The 21354-nt window shown below is 36.1% G+C and overlaps 3 protein-coding genes and 1 long non-coding RNA gene across 4 annotated transcripts; 2 read left to right on the forward strand and 2 right to left on the reverse strand.

The window, feature by feature from the left end:
- The first annotated feature begins 3589 nt into the window (after positions 1-3589).
- Positions 3590-4450, forward strand: LOC110683292. Its single transcript, XR_002503593.1, has 2 exons — positions 3590-3651; positions 4247-4450. It is a non-coding gene; the product is annotated as an uncharacterized LOC110683292 (long non-coding RNA).
- Positions 4451-11984: 7534 nt separating this feature from the next.
- LOC110683424 (josephin-like protein) lies at positions 11985-13351 on the forward strand. Its single transcript, XM_021859798.1, has 2 exons — positions 11985-12133; positions 12310-13351. Exons 1-2 carry the CDS (start codon positions 12047-12049, stop codon positions 12784-12786), a joined length of 564 nt encoding a protein of 187 aa, XP_021715490.1. The 5' UTR covers positions 11985-12046; the 3' UTR covers positions 12787-13351.
- Positions 13352-15356: 2005 nt separating this feature from the next.
- LOC110683425 lies at positions 15357-16033 on the reverse strand. Its single transcript, XM_021859799.1, has one exon. It carries the CDS (start codon positions 15851-15853, stop codon positions 15545-15547), a length of 309 nt encoding a protein of 102 aa, XP_021715491.1. The 5' UTR covers positions 15854-16033; the 3' UTR covers positions 15357-15544.
- An 853-nt stretch (positions 16034-16886) lies between these two features.
- On the reverse strand, positions 16887-21329 carry LOC110683426 (eukaryotic translation initiation factor 3 subunit F-like). Its single transcript, XM_021859800.1, has 6 exons — positions 21018-21329; positions 18782-18861; positions 17938-18167; positions 17680-17801; positions 17445-17558; positions 16887-17231 (listed from the first exon to the last, which is right to left on the reverse strand). The coding sequence occupies exons 1-6, from the start codon at positions 21234-21236 to the stop codon at positions 17142-17144; spliced, it is 855 nt and encodes a 284-aa protein (XP_021715492.1). The 5' UTR covers positions 21237-21329; the 3' UTR covers positions 16887-17141.
- Between the last annotated feature and the right edge of the window lie 25 nt (positions 21330-21354).

Genomic DNA, 21354 nt, shown 5'->3' on the forward strand with positions numbered 1-21354 from the left:
AGATTAAGGGAAGAGAAATCGTTACCAAAATAATCTGGAATTAATCAAAGAAATAAAAACAAAGGTTTTGAGAGAGAGTTTAGAGAGAGAAAGACTAAGGAAGAAGAAGTAGAAGTCGTCTCCTCATTAATCCGTACAAAAACGTATTTAAACAAAACTAAAAACAACTCCTAATTAGGAACTAATTACTCGTCAAAAACACTTCTCCAGAAACACGCGCCCGATCGGGCTAGAGGCCGCCCGATCGGGCGCGCCTTTTTTCTCGCATGCTCTTCTCGCTGCATCGCCCGATCGTGCTAAGCCTTGCACGATCGGGCGCGCCTCGGCTTGCTACGCATCCTGCCCTTGCACGCATCCGCCCGATCGGGCGTATGCTTGCCCGATCGGGTCCGGTCTTCTTCTCCAAGGCTTAGACTTCGATTGGGATAGATTTCTCGGCCCAATCCATATTTCCTCTCGAGTCTCGAATACATGGTCCAATTGCCTCGTGATCCAAATAACCGAGCCCTTAATCACCGGCTCGATGGCTCTAACCGGCCTTGGGCTCCATAAGTGGTCGTGTTCTTCTAATGCTCATAGTTGCTTCATAAAAATCCCGGGAAAATGCTCCAAAGGTGCAATTCCCTGCAAAACTCAACCAAAACTACGAAAACACTGGAAAACACATATTAGTAATAAAAGTGGCCCGAAAGAGCCAAAAACACTACTAATAATGACCACGGGACGAGGGTAAAACACTATATAAAATAGACATATCAATGACCTCGAGTTGTATTCCCTAAAATTTCAAGGCTTTACGACATCGTGCCTTGAAACCTCCATAATTTCTCAAAAAGCGTGGATAATAGCCTTCAATTTTGGAATTTTTTTACTTTTTTTCGCCCGAAATTAAAAATTGTCGAAATTTTAACCATGGTCCCTAATACCCTCCGGAAGTCCAATTGGGTGGGTGTATCCGTCCAATTTGCCTTTAAACAACCAATTTACCGGTTTACAACTTGCACCGATTTCATTAAATCAAGCCTGCCACTAACATTTATGACAACATATAGTGATCATAAATGGTTCCAAATGGCATTATATGACCCCGAGATGTATTCGCTAAAATTTCAAGGCTTTTCGACCCCAGGCCCTAAAACAATTGAAATTACTCAAAAAGCGTGGATACTAGCCTTTAATTTTGGATTTTTTTGCCTTTTTTTCGCTCGGATATAAAAATTGCCGAAATTTTTACCATGGTCCCGTAGTCCATTTGGGTGGGTGGAACCATCCAATTTGCCTTTAAACGACCAATTTACCGGTTTACAACTTTCACCGATTTCATTAATTCAAGCCTACCACGAACATTTATGACAACAAATAATGATCATATATGGTTCCAAACGATATTATATTACCTCGAGATGTATTACCTAGAATTTCAAGATTTTTCGTCACCGGGCCCCGAAGACTTGAAAAATTCTCAAAAGGCATGGATATAGGTTTAATTTTTGAATTTTTTATCCTTTTTTCGCCCAGAAATAAAAATTGTCTAAATGTTAACAATGGTCTCTAATATCCTCCAGGGGTCCAATTGGGTGGGTATAACCATCGAATTTGCCTTTTAACGGCGAATTTACCGGTTTACAACTTGCGCCGATTTCATTAATTCAAGCCTATCACGAACATTTATGACGACAAAAAATGATCATACATGGTTACAAACGACATTATATGACCCCGAGATGTATCCCCTATAATTTCAAGACTTTAAGACACCGGGCCCCAAAACCTCAAAAATTTCTCAAAAAGCGTGTATGCCTTCGAATTTGGAATTTTTTGACTTTTTTTCGCCCGAAAATAAAAATTGACGAAATGTTTACCATGGTCCTTAATACCGTCCGGGAGTCCAATTGGCTTGGTGGAACCATCCAATTCGCCTTTAAACGACCAATTTACCATTTTACAACTTGTATCGATTTCATTAACTCAAACCTATCATGAACAGTTATTAAAACAAAGAAAGATCATATATGGTTCCAAATGGCATTATATGACCCTAAGATGTATCCTCTAGAATTTTAAGACTTTTTGACACTAGTCTCCGAAACCTCCAAAATTTCTCAAAAAGCGTGGATATTAGCCTTTAATTATGGAATTTTTTGACTTTTTTTCGCCCGAAAATCAAAAATTTCGAAATGTTTACCATGGTCCCTAATATCCTCCAAGAGTTCCATTGGCTGGGTGGAACCATCCAATTCTCCTTTAAACGACCAATTTAACGGTTTACAACTTAGCTTGCACCGATTTCATTAACGCAAGCATATCACGAACATTTATGACAACTAATAATGATCATATTTGGTTCCAAAAGAAATTATGACCCCGAGATACATCCCCTAGAATTCAAAGACTTTTCGACAACGGGCTCAAAACCTCCAAATTTTCTCAAAAAGTGTGGATATTAGCCTTCAATTTTTGAATTTTTTAACTTTTTTCACACGGAAATAAAAATTGTCGAAATGTTTACTATGGTCCCTAATACCCTCTGGGGGTCCCATTGGCTGGGTGGAACCGTCTAATTCGCCTTTAAAAGACCAATTTATCGATTTACAACTTGCACCGATTTCATTAACGCAAACCTATCACGAACATTTATGACAACAAATAATGATCTTATATGGTTACAAAAGGAATTATATGACCTCGAGATGCATCCCCTAGAATTCAAAGACGCTTCGACACCAAGCCTCAAAACCTCCAAAATTTCTCAAAAAGCGTTGATATTAGATTTCGATTTTTGAATTTTTTGATTTTTTTCGCCCGAAAATAAAAATTGCCGAAATATTTACCATGGTCCCTAATTTCCTACGGGAATCCCGTTGGCTGGGTGGAACAATCCAATTTGCCTTTAAACGACCAATTTACCGGTTTACAATTAGCACTGATTTCATTAACTCAAGCCTATCACGAACAATTATGACGACAAAAAATGATCATATATGGTTCCAAACAGCATTATATGATAGCGAGATGTATTCCCAAGAATTTCAAGACTTTTAGACACCGGGCCCCAAAACCAAAGAATTTCTCAAAAAGTGTGGATTAGCCTTCACATTTGGAATTTTTTGACTTTTTTTCGCCCGGAAATAACACTAGTAGAAAAAAAGCATTAGGCACCCCCCATATGGCACCGGTTCAGGCTAAACCGGTGCCCTAAACCGGTCCAGAAATGGGCGGGATTTTAGAAGAAGAGAAAAGGCACCGGTTTGGCCTGAACCGGTGCCAAAAACTAAAAGGGCACCGGTTTGAACCGGTGCCAATTGAACCGCTCCTCAATTAATAAAAAAAACCGGTTCAGCATTATTATAATTAAAAAAAAAACCTCCCATATATAACCCCCCCAAACCCTACACTCATCTCAGCTCGCCGCTTCTCCCTCCTCTTCTCTCCTTCTCTTTCTCTCTCCTCTTCTCCTCCTCTTTCGCTCATCATTCACCACTCATCTCCTCCTCTTTCGCTCATCATTCACCAGATTTTCTCATCTCCTCCTTCCCTTTCTCATCTCCTCCTCCTTCCCTTTCGCTACCACGTCTCCTTTTCCTTCTACTTCAATCCCACCACGAACACCACCACGGAGACCACCACGAGCACATGCAACACCACGAACCGGTTTGATTTTGATTTATTTTTTTCGATTTTGATTTTAATACATTTTGTTTTCGATTTTGATTGTAATACATTTTGTTTTGGATTTTAATTTTTTGTTTTTTGATTTCTGGGTTATTTTTTTTCCGTTTTCAATTTTGATTTTTTTTTTCGATTTTTGTTTATTCGATTTTAATATATGTTTTGTTTTCGATTTTGATATTTTATTTTTCGATTTCTGTAATTTTTTTTTCTTATGTTTGATTTTGAATTTTTTTTCGATTTTTGTTTTTGTTTATTCGATTTCAATATATTATGTTTTCGATTTTGTTTTTTTGTTTTTCGATTTTTAGGTTTTTTAATTTTTATTTTTTATCCGGGTTTTTTCGATTTCAATTTATTTCCATTTCTGGGTTTTTTTATTTCTGGGCATTTTTCGATTTAATTTTTTTGCGATTTCAATTTTTTTTTCTGGGTTTGAATCTTAATTTTTTTTTTCTAGGTTTGAATCTTAATTTTTTCTGGGTTTGAATTTCATATTTTTTCTGGGTTTGAATCTTAATTTTCGTAATTTTAGTTTACAGTGAGTTTATTAATGTCGGTGTTTTAATTGATGCAGGTGAAGAATCAAGGTGTTGCTTTTGGAATTTTGATTTCAATGTTGTAGTTTTTTTATTCTTTGATGTGTAATTTTTTTTTTTTCTTTAATGTTATAATTTTTTTTTTCTGGATTTTGATGTTGTAATTTATTTTATTTTTTTGTATTGTAAAATAACAATTTAATCATCAATATATTTCGTATTATTCAAGCTTGTTATATGTTTCTGATTATATTTCTTATTTAATGATCAATTTTGATCAATATTCATTTCATTTAAGTGGATAAAATATTATGTGTGTATGTGGATAAAGCAAACTAAAAAAAATTTAAAAAAAATACATGAACTGGCACCGGTTAACCGGTGCCAATTGACATTAATTCCCAAAAAAAAAAAACAGAAGTTATGGCACCGGTTAACCGGTGCCTATTTGACCCTATGGCACCGGTTTTGTACCGTTGCTAAAAATTGGGTTTTTGGCACCCCCCAAATTGGCACCGATTCAAACCGGTGCCTTAGGCCGGGTTTGAACCGGTGCCAAATTTGTTTTTTCACGTAGTGTAAAAATTGCCTAAATGTTTACCATGATCCATAATACCCTCCGGGAGTCCCATTGGTTGGGTGAACCATCCAATTCGCCTTTAACAACCAATTTACCGGTTTACAACTTACACAGATTTCATTAACTCTAGCCTCTCACAAACAGTTATAACAACAAATAATGATCATATATGGTTCAAAACGGTATTATATGACCCCGAGATGTATCCCCTAGAATTTCAAGACTTTTTGACACCAGGTCTCGAAACCTCAAAAATTTCTCAAAAAGCGTGGCTTCGAATTTGGAGTTTTTTGACTTTTTTTGCCCGAAAATAAAAATTGACAAAATGTTTATCATGGTCCCTAACACCCTCCGGGAGTCCAATTGGCTGAGTGGAACCATCCAATTCTCCTTTAAACGACCAATTTACCAGTTTACAACTTGCACCGATTTCATTAACGCAAGTCTATCACGAACATTTATGACAACAATTAATGATCACATATGGTTCCAAAAGGATTTATATGACCCCGAGATGCATCCTCTAGAATTCATAGACGTTTCGACACCGGGCCCCCATAACCTCCATAAATTCCCAAAAAGCGTTGATATTAGACTTCAATTTTTGATTTTTTTAAAAAAATTTCGCCAGGAAATAAAAATTGCCGAAATATTTACCATGGTACCTAATAATCCCGGGAGTCCCATTGGCTGGGTAGAACCATGCAATTCGCTTTTAAACGACCAATTTACCGGTTTATAATTAGCACTGATTTCATTAACTCAAGCCTATCACAAACATTTATGACGACAAAAAATGATCATAAATGGTTCCAAACGGTATTATATGACACTGAGATGTATCCCCAAGAATTTCAAGACTTTTTGACACAGGGCCCCGAAACCTCCAAAATTTCTCAAAAAGTGTGGATATTAGCCTCCGAATTTGGAATTTTTTGACTTTTTTTCGCCCGGAAATAAAAATTGCCAAAATATTTTCCATGGTCCCTAGTACCCTCCGAGTGTCCCATTGGCTGGGTGGTACCATCCAATTCGCCTTTAAACGGCCTATTTACCGGTTTACAACTTGCACCGATTTCATTAACTCAAACCTATCACGAAAAGTTATTAAAACAAATACATATCATATATGGTTCCAAACGACATTATATGACCCCGAGATGTATCCCCTATAATTTAAAGACTTTTTGAAACCGGGCCTCGAAACCTCCAAAATTTCTCAAAACGCGTTGATATTAGCCTTCAATTTTTAAATTTATTGACTTTTTTTGCCCGGAAATATAAATTGCCAAAATGTTTACCATGGTCCCTAATACCCTCCGGGAGTCCCATTGGCTGGGTGGAACCATCCAATTCGCCTTTAAACGACCAATTTACCAGTTTACAACTTGCACCGATTTCATTAACGCAAGCCTATCATATACATTTATGATAGCAAATAATGATCATATATGGTTCCTAACGAAATTATATGACCCCGAAATGTATCCCCTAGAATTTCAAGAGTTTTCAACACCGGGCCTCAAAACTTCCAAAATTTCTCAAAAAGCGTGGATATAGCCTTCAATTTTGGAAATTTTTAACTTTTTTTTCACCCGGAAATAAAAATTACCGAAATGTTTACCATGGTCCCTAATACCCTCCGGGAATCCAATTTGCTGGGTGGAACCATCAAATTCGCCTTTAAACGACCAATTTACCAGTTTACAACGTGCACCGATTTCATTAACTCAAGCCTACCACGAACATTTACGACAACAAATAATGATCATATATGGTTCTACACGGCATTATATTACCTTAAGATGTATCCCATAGAATTTAAAGACTTTTTAACAATGCGGCACCAAACCTCCAAAATTTCTCAAAAAGCGTGGATATATAATGCCTTCAATTTTGGAAATTTTTGACATTTTTTCACTGGATATAAAACTTGCCAAAATGTTTACCATGGTCCCTAATAGCCTCCGGAAGTCCAATTGGGTTGGTGGAACCATCCAATTTGCCTATTGTAGGGAATAATTTCAAGCCTTTAAAATCCCACTAGCTTGAACCTCACTGTGATCATACACTAAAGTACGGTGACGTCCAAAAGGGAAGAAGATAGAGCAAAAGAGTCGCCAACAAGTTTTTAAGGAACTTGTAAACCGTTCATGAGGTGAAGGTTACACCCCTTAACGATCCAAGAGATCGTCAACTCCATAAGGTCATGAACCAAATAAGGGTTCGGGGATAATGGTACAAATCCAACCTAAAAGAGATTGAATCTTCCCTAATAATAGGCCTCTACTTTATTCTGATCGTATTCATGTGCGCTTTCTGACTAACATACAATCAATAGGTTTAACCCTAAACCTGTTTAATCTATGTTGGTTGAATTTAATGCACAAATAAACTATTATTGGCGATCACTTGAATTTATAATCACAATTAACCTTAACAAGATTATTAATTATCTTATTAAGCGTGATTGCAAATACCAATTCCCTTTAAACATGCATAAAAAGGTGATCAAGAAATAAAGAATATAAAATAATATGTATCAAGCAACACAATAAATAATCAATATCATTAATAATAATATCAATCATAATCATAATCATCATGTTAAAGTATAGCAAGATCCTAGGCATGATACTAACAAGATTAATAACAAACCCTAGCATGTCACTAAACAATAAAAATCAAATCTTTAACCCTAACATGATACTAACATGAATTAATATTAGGAAGAACATAGGAAGCATCATAACAATCATATTTAATATTAAAAAATATCCTAGACATGATACTAAGAATATCATAATAACAATATAAACATGATATCTACATCATAAAATTAATCAAATCAATTAAAGTACTTACTTTGATGCCTCATACCTCTTTCTAATAACAAAATACACGCGTTAGTAACTTCAAGGAAAATAATAATCAAAACAATTAAATTAAATAATTGAAAGAGAGAATTGGGACCAAACCCTCAGAAATTAAAACCTTTCACGTCTAGGGCTAGGTGTTTCTAGATCTTGCGAATGCGGAATTTTGTATCAAAAAGCAAAGTTTAGAAAAGAAAGAATGAATGTTAATGAAAGTTGATGAAAAGAGATGAATGCTAATTGATGAATAAATTGTGAATGAAGAGAGTTGATAAAAACTTAAGAATAAAGAGAATTGGTGAATCTTGGTGTTGATGATGATTGAAAACGGAGTTTTTGATACGATATTTATAGAGAAAATCATCCAAAAAAGATAATTTATCAAAACAGAGTCTGAAGATCGCAAAAACACATTGGCGCCAGCCCTGGCTCATTGGCGCCAGGACCAGTGGCTAGCGCCAGGCGCCAATGGCTGGCGTCTGGCGCCAATCCTGATTCCAGGCGCCAAGGCCTGGGGTTGGACGCCAAATTGGCTTTTAACGCGTTTTCGAAATTCTGATAAAATTCCCGTACTGGAAGATAAAATAATATAATTTCAATCGAAAATGCTATTTGATCTAATTAAAACTCTGAAAAATCCTAATTGAATTAAGAATGATAAGAACCTTATAGAATGTTCTAGAAGACTAAAACCATTCCTAATTACATTAGGAATGATAAATCATATTAGGCCCTCCCCTAGATCATTGGGCCGTACTTAAAACTCAAACCGAGCCCAGTTTAGTAAATTGGCCATAAATTCCTCAATATTCATCGGAATTGGGCTTATAATATATCGTTGGAAAGGCCTTTGCAAGCCCCATGCAACTACACCACTATTGGACCCATATCATGGACCAACCAAACTGGATTGACTGTTTTCTTAAGATAAAGTTTTTAAAACAGGAAGAAGAGAAAAGAAATAAAACTTTCCGCAACACTAGACCTTTCCACACTTTCGTTTCATTCGATTATGATTTGACGTGAAAGGCACTCATCACCGGGTTTGGTTTTGGGGAGACACAAATGGGTGTCTACACCTATAAACGACCAATTTACCGGTTTACAACTTGCACATATTTCATTAACACAAGACTACTACAAATATTTATAACAACGTATAATGATCATATATGGTTCCAAACGACATTATATGACCCCGAGATGTTTCCCCTAAAATATCGAGACTTTCTACACCGGCCCCGAAACCTCCAAAATTTCTTAAAAAGCGTGAATATTAGCTTTCAATTTTTGAACTTTTTAACTTTTTTTTGCCCGAAAATAAAAATTGCCAAAATGTTTACCATGGTTCCTAATACCCTCCGGGAGTCCAATTGGCTGGGTGGAACCATCCAATTCGCCTTTAAATGAACAATTTACAGGTTTACAACTTGCATCGATTTCATTAACTCAAGCCTATCACGAACATTTATGACAACAAAAAATGATCATATATGGTTTCAAATATCATTATATTACCCCGAGATGTATCCCCTAGAATTTCAAGACTTTTTGACACAGGGCCTCGAAACCTTTAAAATTTCTCAAAAAAGCGTGGATATTAAGCCTACAATTTTGGAAATTTTTGAATTTTTTTTGTCTAGAAAACAAAATTACCCAAATGTTTACCATGGTCCCTAATATCCTCCGAGAGTCCCATTGGCTGGGTGGAACCATCCAATTCGCCTTTAAACGACCAATTTAACGATTTACAACTTGCACCGATTTCATTAACTCAAGCCTATCACGAACATTTATGACCACAAATAATGATCATATATGGATCCAAACGACATTATTTGACCCCTAGATGCATCCCCTAGAATTCAAAGACTTTTCGACACCGCGCCCCAAAACCTCCAAAATTTCTCAAAAAGCGTGGATATTAGCCTTCAATTTTTGAATTTTTTGACTTTTATTCGCCCGAAAATAAAAATTTCCGAAATGTTTTCCATGGTCTCTAATACCCTCCAGGAGTGCCATTGGCTGGGTGGAACCATCCAATTCGCCTTTAAACAACCAATTTACCGGTTTACAACTTGCATCGATTTCATTAACTCAAGCCTATCCCGAACATTTATGACGATAAAAAATGATCATATATGGTTCCAAACGGAATTATATGACCCCGAGATGTATCCCCTAGAATTTCAAAACTTTTAGACCCCGGGTCCAGAATCCTCAAAAATTTCTCAAAAAGCGTGGATTATTAGCTTATAATTTTGGAATTTTTTGACTTTTTTTCGTCCGTAAATAAAAGTTGCCGAAATTTTTACCATGGTCCCTAATACCCTCCGGGTGTCCCATTAGTTGGGTGGAACCATCCAATTCGCCTTTAAACGACCAATTTACTGGTTTACAAGTTGCACCGATTTCATTATCTCAAGCCTATCACGAACATTTATGGCAACAAATAATGATCATATAAGGTTCCAAACGACATTATATGACCCCGAGATGTATTCTCTAGAATTTCAAGACTTTTCGACACCGAGCCCCGAAACCTCCAAAATTTCTCAACGTGGATGTTAGCCTTCAATGTTGGAATTTTCTGACTTTTTATCACCCGAAAATAAAAATTTCCGAAATGTTTACCATGGTCCCTAATACCCTCCGGGAGTCTCATTGGCTGGGTTGAACCATCCAATTTGCCTTTAAACGACCAATTTACCGGTTTACAACTTGCACCAATTTTAATAACCCAAGTCTATCACGAACATTTATGACAACAAATAATGATCATATATGGTTCCAAACAACATTATATGACCCCAATTTGTATTCATTAGAATTTCAAGGCTTTTCGACAGCGGGCCCCGAAACATGTAAAATTTCTCAAAAAACGTGGATATTAGCCTTCAATTTTGAAATTTTTTGACTTTTTTTCGCCCGGAAATAAAAATTGTCGAATTGTTTACCATGGTCTCTTATACCCTCCAGGATTCCAATAGGGTAGGTGGAACCATCCAATTTGCCTTTAAACGACCAATTTACCGGTTTATAAGTTGCACGGATTTTCTTTAAAAAAAAAATAGTTGCACGGATTTCATTAACTCAAGCCTACTACAAACATTTGTGACAGCATATTATCATCATATATGGTTCCAAACGACATTTTATGACCCTGAGATGTATCCCGTAAGATATCGAGACTTTTCTACACCGGACCCCGAAACCTCTAAAATTTCTCAAAAAGCGTGGATATTAACCTTCAATTTTGGAAATTTTTTGACTTTTTTTTCTCTCGGAAATAAAAATCGCCGAAATGTTTACCATGATCCTTAATGCTCTCCGGGAATCCAATTGGGTGGGTGGAACCATCCAATTTGCCTTTAAACGACGTATTTACTTGTTTATAACTTGCACCGATTTTAGTTACTCAGGCCTACCAAGAACATTTCTGACAACAGATAATGATCATATATAGTTCTAAACGGCATTATATGACCCTAAGATGTATTCCCTAGAATTTCAAGATTTTTCGACACCGGGCCACAAACCTCCAAAATTTCTCAAAATATCGTGGATAATGCCTTCAATTTTGAAATTTTTTGATTTTTTTTTTCGCCTGGAAATAAAAACTTGCCGAAATATTTACCATGGTCCCTAATATCCTCCGGGAGTCCAATTGGGTTGGTGGAACCATCCAATTTGCCTTTAAACGGCCAATTTACCGGTTTACAACTTGCACGGATTTCATTAACTCAAAGTTACTACAAACATTTATGACAACGTATAATGATCATATATGGTTCCAAACAGCATTATATGACCCTGAGATGTATCCCCTAAAATATCGTGAATTTTCTACACCGGCCTCGAAACCTCCAAAGTTTCTCAAAAAACGTGGATATTAGTCTTCAATTTTGGATTTTTTTGTTTTTTTTTTCGCTCGGAAATAAAAATTGCCGAAATGTTAACCATGGTCCCTAATATCCTCCGGGAGTTCAATTGAGTGGGTGGAACCATACAATTTGTCTTTAAACGACCAATTTACCGGTTTACAACTTGCTCCGATCTCATTAATTCAAGTCTACCACGAACATTTATGACAACATATATGATCATATATGGTTTCAAACGGGATTATATGACACCGAGATGTATCTCCTAGAATTTCAAGACTTTTTGACAAATTAGAGCGACACAAGGCCCCGAAGCCTCCAAAATTTTTCAAAAAACATGGATATTATCGTTTAATTTTTGAATTTTTTGACTTTTTTCGCCTGAAAATAAAAATTTGTCCAAATGTTTTCGACGGTGACTATTAGATACGATGGGCCATACACGCCTTCTCTTCAAATCTGATCATTTCTATGGAAAATTAAACTGCTGGGTTCGTTATGGAAGAGCAAATCAAGTCGGGAATTTATCATGAACGTCAAAGATTGCAGTTTTGCCTCCTTCATGCCCTCAACAATCTCTTTCAGGTAAACCCCACTTTTCCCCTTCTTTAGTTTTACACAGTAGTTTTATTCCAAACAAAGAAATTAATTTTGCTCGAAAAAAAAATTGTAATCTTTGATGTTTCAATATTGGTAAATTAATTTCTCGTCAATTTTTTTTATTTTTTTTGGTAAATTAATTTAGAATTTAACTAATTTAGGAGAAAGTTGCATTTAGCCGAACAGATTTGGATGGGATTGCTGAAGAGCTCAATTTGGGTGATCCCACCCCAGTAAATTGGAACCCTATTTCTGTTGTTTTTAAGCCTCACCATAATCTGTTTACTGGGAACTATGATGTTAATGTTTTGATTGCTGCCATTGAAAGAAAAGGTAAGAATATAGTGTGGCATGATCGGAGAAATGGGGCTAGTTCAATTTCTGTTCTTGATGGGTCTGAAGATGATGGGTTAATGGGGATTGTGCTGAATATTCCTGTGAAAAGGTATGGTGGCCTTTGGAAGAATAGGCATTGGGTTAGTTTGAGAAAGATTAATGGGGTTTGGTATAATTTGGATAGTGATCTTAAGGCTCCTATCGCATTTGAGGATGTCGATGAAGTTAGGGTGTTCTTGGATAGTGTTATTCTTGCTGGTGGTGAAATTCTACTTGTTATGAATGGTAAACAACAGGATTGAATGTATGGCGATTGTTTTGTTCGAATCTATGATGTCGAATTCATGGTCAATTGATGAAGTCAGCTTTGAGATCTTTGGAATTTTTGGAACGAAGGCTGATGCTTAGGCTATTATGTGATACATGAGCTCTGTTGTTTCAAGGGGATTAAGGAAGGAGGTAAAGAATGGATGATGCTCATATGTTATGATTTTTTTTTTTCTAGTTGGTGAATGAAATGTCTGATGAAAAGATTCATGGTTCTGAGCTCTGTCAAAGTAGGTGATAGTCTGGAAGGCGGGATGCTGAAGATTATCATGATCGTCAAACTTCCAGCTTCTATTATGAAAGATTTTCTCTGCAGTGGTACAGTTCTATTTGTGCCGTGCTGGTTAGTGCTTTGTTCTCCGTTCTTTACTGTCCATTGATGTACTACGATGCTGCATAAAGAACACAAATGCAAGTTATTGTATAGTTTTACATGAGTATATAGTTTATGGGTACATGTGTTTTCTTACAGGAATTCTTTTAGCATATTTTGTTCAAGTGTGAATGGTGAAAAGTATAAGATTTCATGATTGTGCAAAATAGCTTCTGCTCTGAGTTCATTTATAGCTTAAGTCTATATACTTTATGTTTGCCTGCTGAATTATGCCAGCAATCTGCCTCTTGGTTGTGTGAAAATTATTTTTAAGGTTTTGTTCATTCATTTTCCTCATAGCTTAATATAAAGAGGAATTATCATTATATCACCGTGATTTAAAGAGTGGGCTGCTTTTGTTTCTTTAATATAACTCTACAAATTAAAGGATTTCTAGACAGCCTAAACACAACACAGGTTCAACCTTGTGTTCCTGTAACGTTAAGTAGAAGGTTGTTCTATACACGGTTTTTTCTTTTTACAATGAGAAAATACATTCTCAAGGAAATCTGCGTTATTGCATCTCGTTTTTATAAGTCTTGCATGATATTTGTGTTCGGTGAGAACGTAGGTAACTTTTACGAGTGACTTGTATGTGGATGGGTGACTATAGTGAGATATAGAGGACTGTCAAAGGAACTTGAGTGGCTTGGACTTGTCATATTGCTCCCTTCTCCTTTACTTAAACTAGGAGAAAAAGGTGATTTGTTGCAAATTTTAGTTATTCATTTTAGGAAACATATCTGTTTGAAGATATTTTTTCCATTAATGCTTACATTTTGGTGATTATTTGCTCCTTTGATTAGCTGCCAGGTAATATCAATAATGTATCAATAAACTTTTATACTTTGAATTATAAATATTTCCTTAAAAATTTCAGAGAGCTTTATTGACTTTACCCATCCACCTATGCCAATTCATTTGTAAACTCTCCCTGCCTAAAACTTCATCCTCTGTCTCTGTTTCTCTCTAAGAACTGTTGCTCTGTTCAGATGTCAAGAGGTGATACTCAAACACAAACTTTTACTAGACAAGTAGGCAATGATCTTATAATTAAGAGGCAGAACTCAAGTAAGAGTCTTTCTGGTCATGGGGCATCCTTTTCGAAGAATATCAAGTATGCATTTTCACCTTTGCAGTTCTTGAAGTGTTTTGGTACAGGCATCAGAAATACCTTAAGAATTGTAACCGATAAAAAAACCTGTTCGTCTAAGAAATCAACTCTAAAATCAATAGATGTGATAGAAGCTCATTCAAGAGAAGCTATTGATGATTGCATCGATTATATTAAGTCATGTTCTCCATCTCCCCCATCAAAAAATATTGATCGGAGCTGTAGTATCTAGTTACAAAAACATGATGCTGATTGCTGGTTGCAGTTGAGAAGAAATGGTGCCAAAATTATGCAGATATCCAAAATTCTGGAAATGGTTTCATCAGTAAGCTGTTCAGCCCTCCCTCCCCCCTTTTCTCTCCCCGACTTTTCACAGAGCCATCGTTCTGCCTTTCCTCATCCCCCACACCGTTTTATTTTGTTGCATCTGAAATTCTCCTGTAACCACAATTTATGCCTGAATTATTGTTATGTTTGGGACTTGAAATTTTATTGATCACTTATCTGAGCTCTCTCCCAAATTATGCACACCAGGTTTCAGATTTCTCTGTGAACCAATTTTTTTTTTTCTTCGCAAAATTCATTGATTACAATCAGTTAGGTATTTCATACAAAATCATGGCTAATCAATTGTGTGTCTTGCTGTAAAACTGTGATGTGTCTCTCAGCCCCTTAGAAAGGCAGTCTGATTCACGAAATCATCCTTTATTAACAGTTACAAATTCTTCATTAGAAAAGATTAATGGTTATTGATCTTTGTATGTAGTTTGAAATTATCCATGATGCCACTCTATGTAAAATAAGTTGCGCAAACTAAAACAACTCCATCTTACAGAGGAACTCCTTCCCACTTCCCTAGTTCCCTGGGATGGGTGATTTATATCACCATTGTTCATAGATTATAGAAAACCAAAGCACGCCACCGAGATTGGACAAGCTATCCAATGCCTCGGAAAGTGACCCTTCGGGGCTAGATCACCTTGGAAGCTTAGCAGTATGAACTTAGACCATCTTTTACAAGAATGAGCATGACAAATGCAAATACTGAAGAGTAATGTGATAATGAAACAATAGAGGGCAGATATATATACGTTTCGAATATATTCTAAAGCATATCCAAGGGTAGTAAATGAAGATTGAATGATAACAATGGGATTAAAACATTAACAGAACTCAAATCATCCAATAATATACTAAATAAAACACTGCAGGAAACTGAAAAGTGAAGAGCGTGATGTATGATCAACTAGTCTTTCTTGGCAAATAGACCACCAAAGACACCTCCATTACCATCAGTCTTCTTCTTGCTCTGCACTGATACCGTGCCCTTCATTGAAACCGTGCCCTTCCTTCCATTAGTGGTGCCACCCGATTTCTCCTCAACCTTCTGAAGAATTGGGTCAGTCTCATAGAATTGATCTTCCTTTGTTACTTTGCCTAGAAGCCAGTCCACAAAGCTCTTTTCTTCCTTGGTTTCTACCGCGCCTTTGGCTGCTGACACTCTGACTACTCTCGCGCTGGCGGCTGCTCCGAATATGGTGGGCAATGATGCCATTATCTTCTTCTTGGGTTGTAAATGGGTTAAGTGATGGAGGTTTAAGGGAAGAAATGCTCTTAGACCAACAGTTTTATTGTGGCAAAGGCTTAGGATAATATATGCAACTTGGAGGGTCTGAAATTTTCAGGCCTTTGATTTTTTCTTTAATTTGGAATTTGTTATAGGAGTGTTTCCACCACGGGTTTTCCACAAGGGTCTTATAGATCTTATCTTTAATTTTATTTTATTTTCTCCTGAATTTTATTTGTGAAATTTCACAAGAGAATTATGATAAATCATCTTCCTCGAGTATGGTCGTGTGTTTGACACGTGGCTGCTTTTGGCCCATCCTCTTATCAGTATTACAATTTTCTGCTCAAAAGTTTTAATCACCTCAATTTGTTGTGTGCCATAATCTTCGGATTGAAAATATTTACCTTTCCTTATAATGACTTACATACCATTTAACCTTTAATGACTTACATACTATTTGAAGCTCAGTACGCAGTATAAAATGAGGTAATAGTAACCAGTATGTTCATAGTTTTGCATGTAATGCAACTATGCAAGCGCAAGGACCAATAGTCCTTAAGAGGAGTACCACATTGTAATCCTCAACCTCGATTGCAATACTCACAAGTCGCAACCATCTAATATACTTGTATACACTCACAGCCTCCATGGCACACCTTCACATATTCAAAGTATCACTGAAAACAATTTTGCCATAATTATACAGTTCGCCAAAGTTACATCACTATACAAGTTAAGGAAGAACTGAAACAGAGATCTAAGAAGTTTTCATAATCCAACCAATTATGAATAAACGATTATCATGTTAAAACAGCATTTGTCGTTCTGATAAAGAAGCCACAGATCACCCTTTTTTTAGCAGTAATGTGCACAATGGCACGCAAAATTGCCATTGTGCATTGCTTCTGAGGCTTCTATTACATTACTATACATCCTCAAGTTGTCTGATAGCATCATTTAACCAGTATTTTTTGAGTTAGCAGCTAAGCAAAGCCAATTAAGGTCATACTCAAATAGCTAAAAACAATTACGAAGGCTAATATAAACCTAAACTGCAGTCAAATAACAACACTGAAAGAATCAAAAGCATTGTATAAGCTTGAGAATACATTATCCAGTGATCAAAATTTTCGAGCTACAGATATATCACCAACAACAAAGTTATCAAAGGCTATTCTCAGGAGTACCGGAAGATTATAAATCAATACACACTCTTCTCTAAAATCCAGGGCGCAGAATCAAGGCTGGATGCGTAAAACTGCTTGAAGTAGACTTACAAAATCTGAGCAGCGGTGTTCAACTTCTCTGCTAAACTCAGCTGTGTCCTAGTGATGCTAGATAAATATACTAATAAAAGTTGGTCCTGTTCACACAAAAATGACATGTAGTCAGAGAAGATAATCACCTACATAAGATTGAAAAAAAAAAAAAGGATTTGACAAAAAAGACATAAAAGAGGTCAATCCCTCAAATCTCTCCAGTCAAGCTCGTTCTATGCCTATCAGCTTTTGACATCAACTAGATAAAAAGAAGAAACTATTTTTTGAAGTGTTGAATTGAGAAAGAATTGATATACCTGTAGGCTGTCGTTCACAAGCTTATCAAACGCGGAAGGTGATAACTTCGGGAGGGAAGATACTGCCTCTGCAAGGAACCGCCCAATTTTGTTGTCAGGGGCAACACGACTCTCCTGGAGATACATTATAAACACATAGCTCATTAAAGAAAAGAAAAAAAAAAGGAAAAAGAGGGCGGGGGGGGGGGGGTGAATAATAGTCAAAAGAAGAGTGCTGCATCAATTGAGTTCTCACCACAACATCATCCACATATTTATAAGTTTCATCAATTAAAGCCAGCAACCTCTCCAGAGTACTTTCCATGCCTTCCAAATCACTTGGAATTTTGTCCGCCACAGTTGATTTCAAAAGTTCATCTGCCATCAGCAATAAAGCCAATCAATTTCCAATAAACCAGAATATATAACAAGTAAATACAAATTAGCATTGTTAATTAGGTGGTTTAATTATTTTGACAAAAAAATACTACGTATATCAAGTGCTTGTGCCTACATCCAACCCTCTCAGCTTCTGACATCCGAAGCTCTGCAGGAATTTCCTGAAATTGAGCAGCGAGCGGCTGGTCTCCAAGAGACAAACTAACAGAAACAAAGGCTTTTATTGTTGCCTCTCCATTTCTGAATGTAGTATCCACAGTTAAATGGACTGGATTTGCAACCTCTCTAGAGTAAAATTCATGAATCAAAGCAGAACCTCCAGTAACACCAAACCCGGTTGAATACCTGTGGCACAAAAAATGGGCAGATTAAACAACAATGACGCCAAGATAGTAAAGCATGCATTAGCTACAGCCCTAGATGTAGATGTAATCATCACAACCTAGACAGTAAATATCACTAATTTTTTGCCAAAACATATCAAGGTTTTTAGAACTCAAAATTACATACAATTCAAAGATTCCCAAAACATGATTAGAGTGAAAAAAGCACCACTGCAACAGTATTAAAAATATGGAAGAAAGTAAACCAATGCTTGCAAGCAAAACTAAAATGGGCCAATTTGTCAAAACTAAAAGGTACAGACAGTCTAACTGCAATAGCTGAAAACTGCAAACAGGAAATCCTGTTAGACACTGCATAGTGCCTGACACTATATACTTACAAGTATATCTAGCCACTAACAGTTCAAACAATTCCTTAATTAGATTGAGTCAGGGTAAAATTTGAGGCAGTAGCGGCAATTTTAATCAGCAAGCTATCTCAAGCGAAAAATAAAATGTCAATTGGGCATTTGATAGCAGATGGCAATTCTCATAGGTAACTGTCGCTCTAGAAGTATGATATGACAAATTAAGCTACTAAAAGGTTCAAAGATAATATAAGCTACGAAGACTTACCATCCAACAATGACTTCCTTTGGGTTCACTTTTTGATGGGATGTCAACATATTGTGGTGGTACTCAATGTCTAATGCCACCTGCAAGGGAATAAAAAGTTGGTTAATTTCTACAGGTTGCTAATATAAGACAAAAATGAACACTAAAATATAAAATAAGAAAAAAATGAAGACTAAAATATAGTTAACAGTGGTAAGACAACACACATTAAAAAAAAAATTAATTATGCAGAACAGTGAAGAACAAAAGTTGTTCACCAGATTTCAAAAAACCATAGCACATCAGAGACCAAATGTACCCTGGTGATGAAATTGCTGATTACTATGCAATATGGTCACATCAAATTAATTCCTTTTTTTTTAAGTTCAAAATCTACCATAAGATTGATAGCAGACACCTATGTCTGAACTCTCCACTATGACATCAAATATAGTGATATCAAATTTCAAACACCAGATAGTCAGATACTATTATAAATGAATCATTACCATAGGTAGGACATTCAACAGTATACCATGTGATCCAATAAGTACAACCACCTAAAAAAATCTTCAGACAATACCATGATCCAATAAGTACTACAGTAGCCAAAAAGTAGTGACATGGATTATAATTACATCAAACAACAAAAGAGTAAATACATATGAGTTCTTCACCAGAAATTCAAACCAAAGATGCATGTAGAGTCCAAATGTACTCCGAGTAATAAAAATGTATATTACTGGACAACGAAGGACGCATAAATAACTTTCCCAGGACATTCAACGGTCTACCATAGGATTGACAGTAGACCTCTGACAATGCCTGGAATCAGGGTGATGTTAAAAGAAAACTAGTGCATGTCTAAACAACTGTCCCAATAAACTCATAAGCTTAACAGATAAGCCATACTTAAGCACATAATAAACAAGTCAATCATATCCACATTGGTATAAAGCATTGCTAGATGTCAGATTTCAAAAATCCAATTCCACATTAGAAAAAAAATAAAGATACACAACCAAGATCCACTTCATACAATTCAACACTCAACGTGACAAGGTTCAACAAAAATGGTTGCTTATGATTTCTTTGCTGTACGTAAAACAACATCGATTTAGTGTGGTGTGAATTAAACATAAACCAGAGCACAGATTAAAACAAAATGAAGACATGCAAAAACAATACAAGTCTTTCTTAGCATTCTTTATTTATGCTAATATATAGCAACAAGTGCATAAAGCAACTCCTTTTTCTCAATAAACCATAAGAAGCCTCGAGACAATCATAATATATTCAAGTGCTCAGCTTCTTCAAGAATTGACATCATAAAACTCAGAAGAAAACCATTTTTCTTGAGACATATATACATCGACTTTAAACTGAAAAGAAGTTCTCAGTGTGCAAAGATAGGAGCATGCATACAATGATACAAGAGTAACAAAAATCTGCCATTCTAGCTTTCCTGTGGCTCCTATTCTCTTTAACAAAACATCAGTAATTCCCTGAACAAAGGACTTAGAGTTGTGATTTTTCGCATTCATTGACGACCTCTTATCTATTTAAAAAGGGGGGATTTAGAATTTACTAGCTATCATCACAATCAACACTAAAATTGCTAATCTTCCTTTAGGGTGATGTTATCAAAGTCAATCTACAGTTGGAAATTTAAAAGAATTCACAAGAAATAAGAACTCCTCAACAACGACATTAACATATCCGAAACTCCACCAATAACATATCCGAAACTCCACCAATCAGTCCACCATAACCCACACAATCATGTCTACTGTCAGCACTTATACTCACCAAAAATCTGATCGGTTCGTTCCGTCTAAAGTTCAAATTCCAGTTCAAATTCACTAGCCTTTGAAAAGACAGTTCAAATTCACAAAAATAACTCCACTAGTCCACTAATTTAAGTAATAGAGGCAGTCAGCCAAATATAGTTAACAACTTATAGCAAAATCATACCATATCCTTAATTACGAAAGGTTGAGACAATTAAACTCACTTAACACATACTCCGGAACTTAACAACTTATTGATAACATCTAATCCTATTTAATTTTAGAGAAACAATTTCTTCGAAAAACCTAAACAACGCAAATTAAACAAATTGCATCCAATTTGTTGAAATTAAAATTATTTACAATTCTAGATTCAACAAACTAATCCAAACTTTCAACAAATAGTGCGAATTTCACAATCTAAAACAAACTAAATACCAAAATTTGGCAATCTAAAAAGGAAATACCTGATCGGAATATTCATTGTGAGGAACAGCGTAAGAGTTACGAACATCAACAGTGCCGTCGGGTAAAAGATATCCGAGAAGAGTTCCGATGACCCGTTCAGCTTGGTCGGGTCGTCGGACATAGCAATCACAGATGTTGAAGATCACCAAAGGATGAACCTTAACATTCAAAGACGTTGAACCTCCGAATTGGAGCACCGTTTTCTCGCCCGGCGCCATTGTTGAAGATGAACGAATTAGGGTTTGGTTTTTGAGAGGAGAGAGAATTTGCGCCGGAAAGAGAGAGAAAGAGGTGTTGCGTTTTGCGGGACTTAATAATAATAATAAATAAATTGAT

The sequence above is a fragment of the Chenopodium quinoa genome, unplaced genomic scaffold, assembly GCF_001683475.1.
Source record: "Chenopodium quinoa cultivar QQ74 unplaced genomic scaffold, ASM168347v1, whole genome shotgun sequence".
Taxonomy (NCBI): Eukaryota; Viridiplantae; Streptophyta; class Magnoliopsida; order Caryophyllales; family Amaranthaceae; genus Chenopodium; species Chenopodium quinoa.

Bases quoted from the DNA above. Each gene is read 5' to 3' on its own strand.
- LOC110683426 (XM_021859800.1), bottom strand. From the start codon at position 21,236: ATGGCGCCGGGCGAGAAAACGGTGCTCCAATTCGGAGGTTCAACGTCT. The intron at 17,802-17,937 runs GTAGGCACAAGC...TGCTGATGGCAG, and splicing joins AGAAGCTGAGAGGGTTGGAT to ATGAACTTTTGAAATCAACT. The intron at 17,559-17,679 runs GTGAGAACTCAA...ATGTATCTCCAG, and splicing joins AATATGTGGATGATGTTGTG to GAGAGTCGTGTTGCCCCTGA.
- LOC110683425 (XM_021859799.1), bottom strand. From the start codon at position 15,853: ATGGCATCATTGCCCACCATATTCGGAGCAGCCGCCAGCGCGAGAGTA.
- LOC110683424 (XM_021859798.1), top strand. From the start codon at position 12,047: ATGGAAGAGCAAATCAAGTCGGGAATTTATCATGAACGTCAAAGATTG. The intron at 12,134-12,309 runs GTAAACCCCACT...TAACTAATTTAG, and splicing joins CCCTCAACAATCTCTTTCAG to GAGAAAGTTGCATTTAGCCG.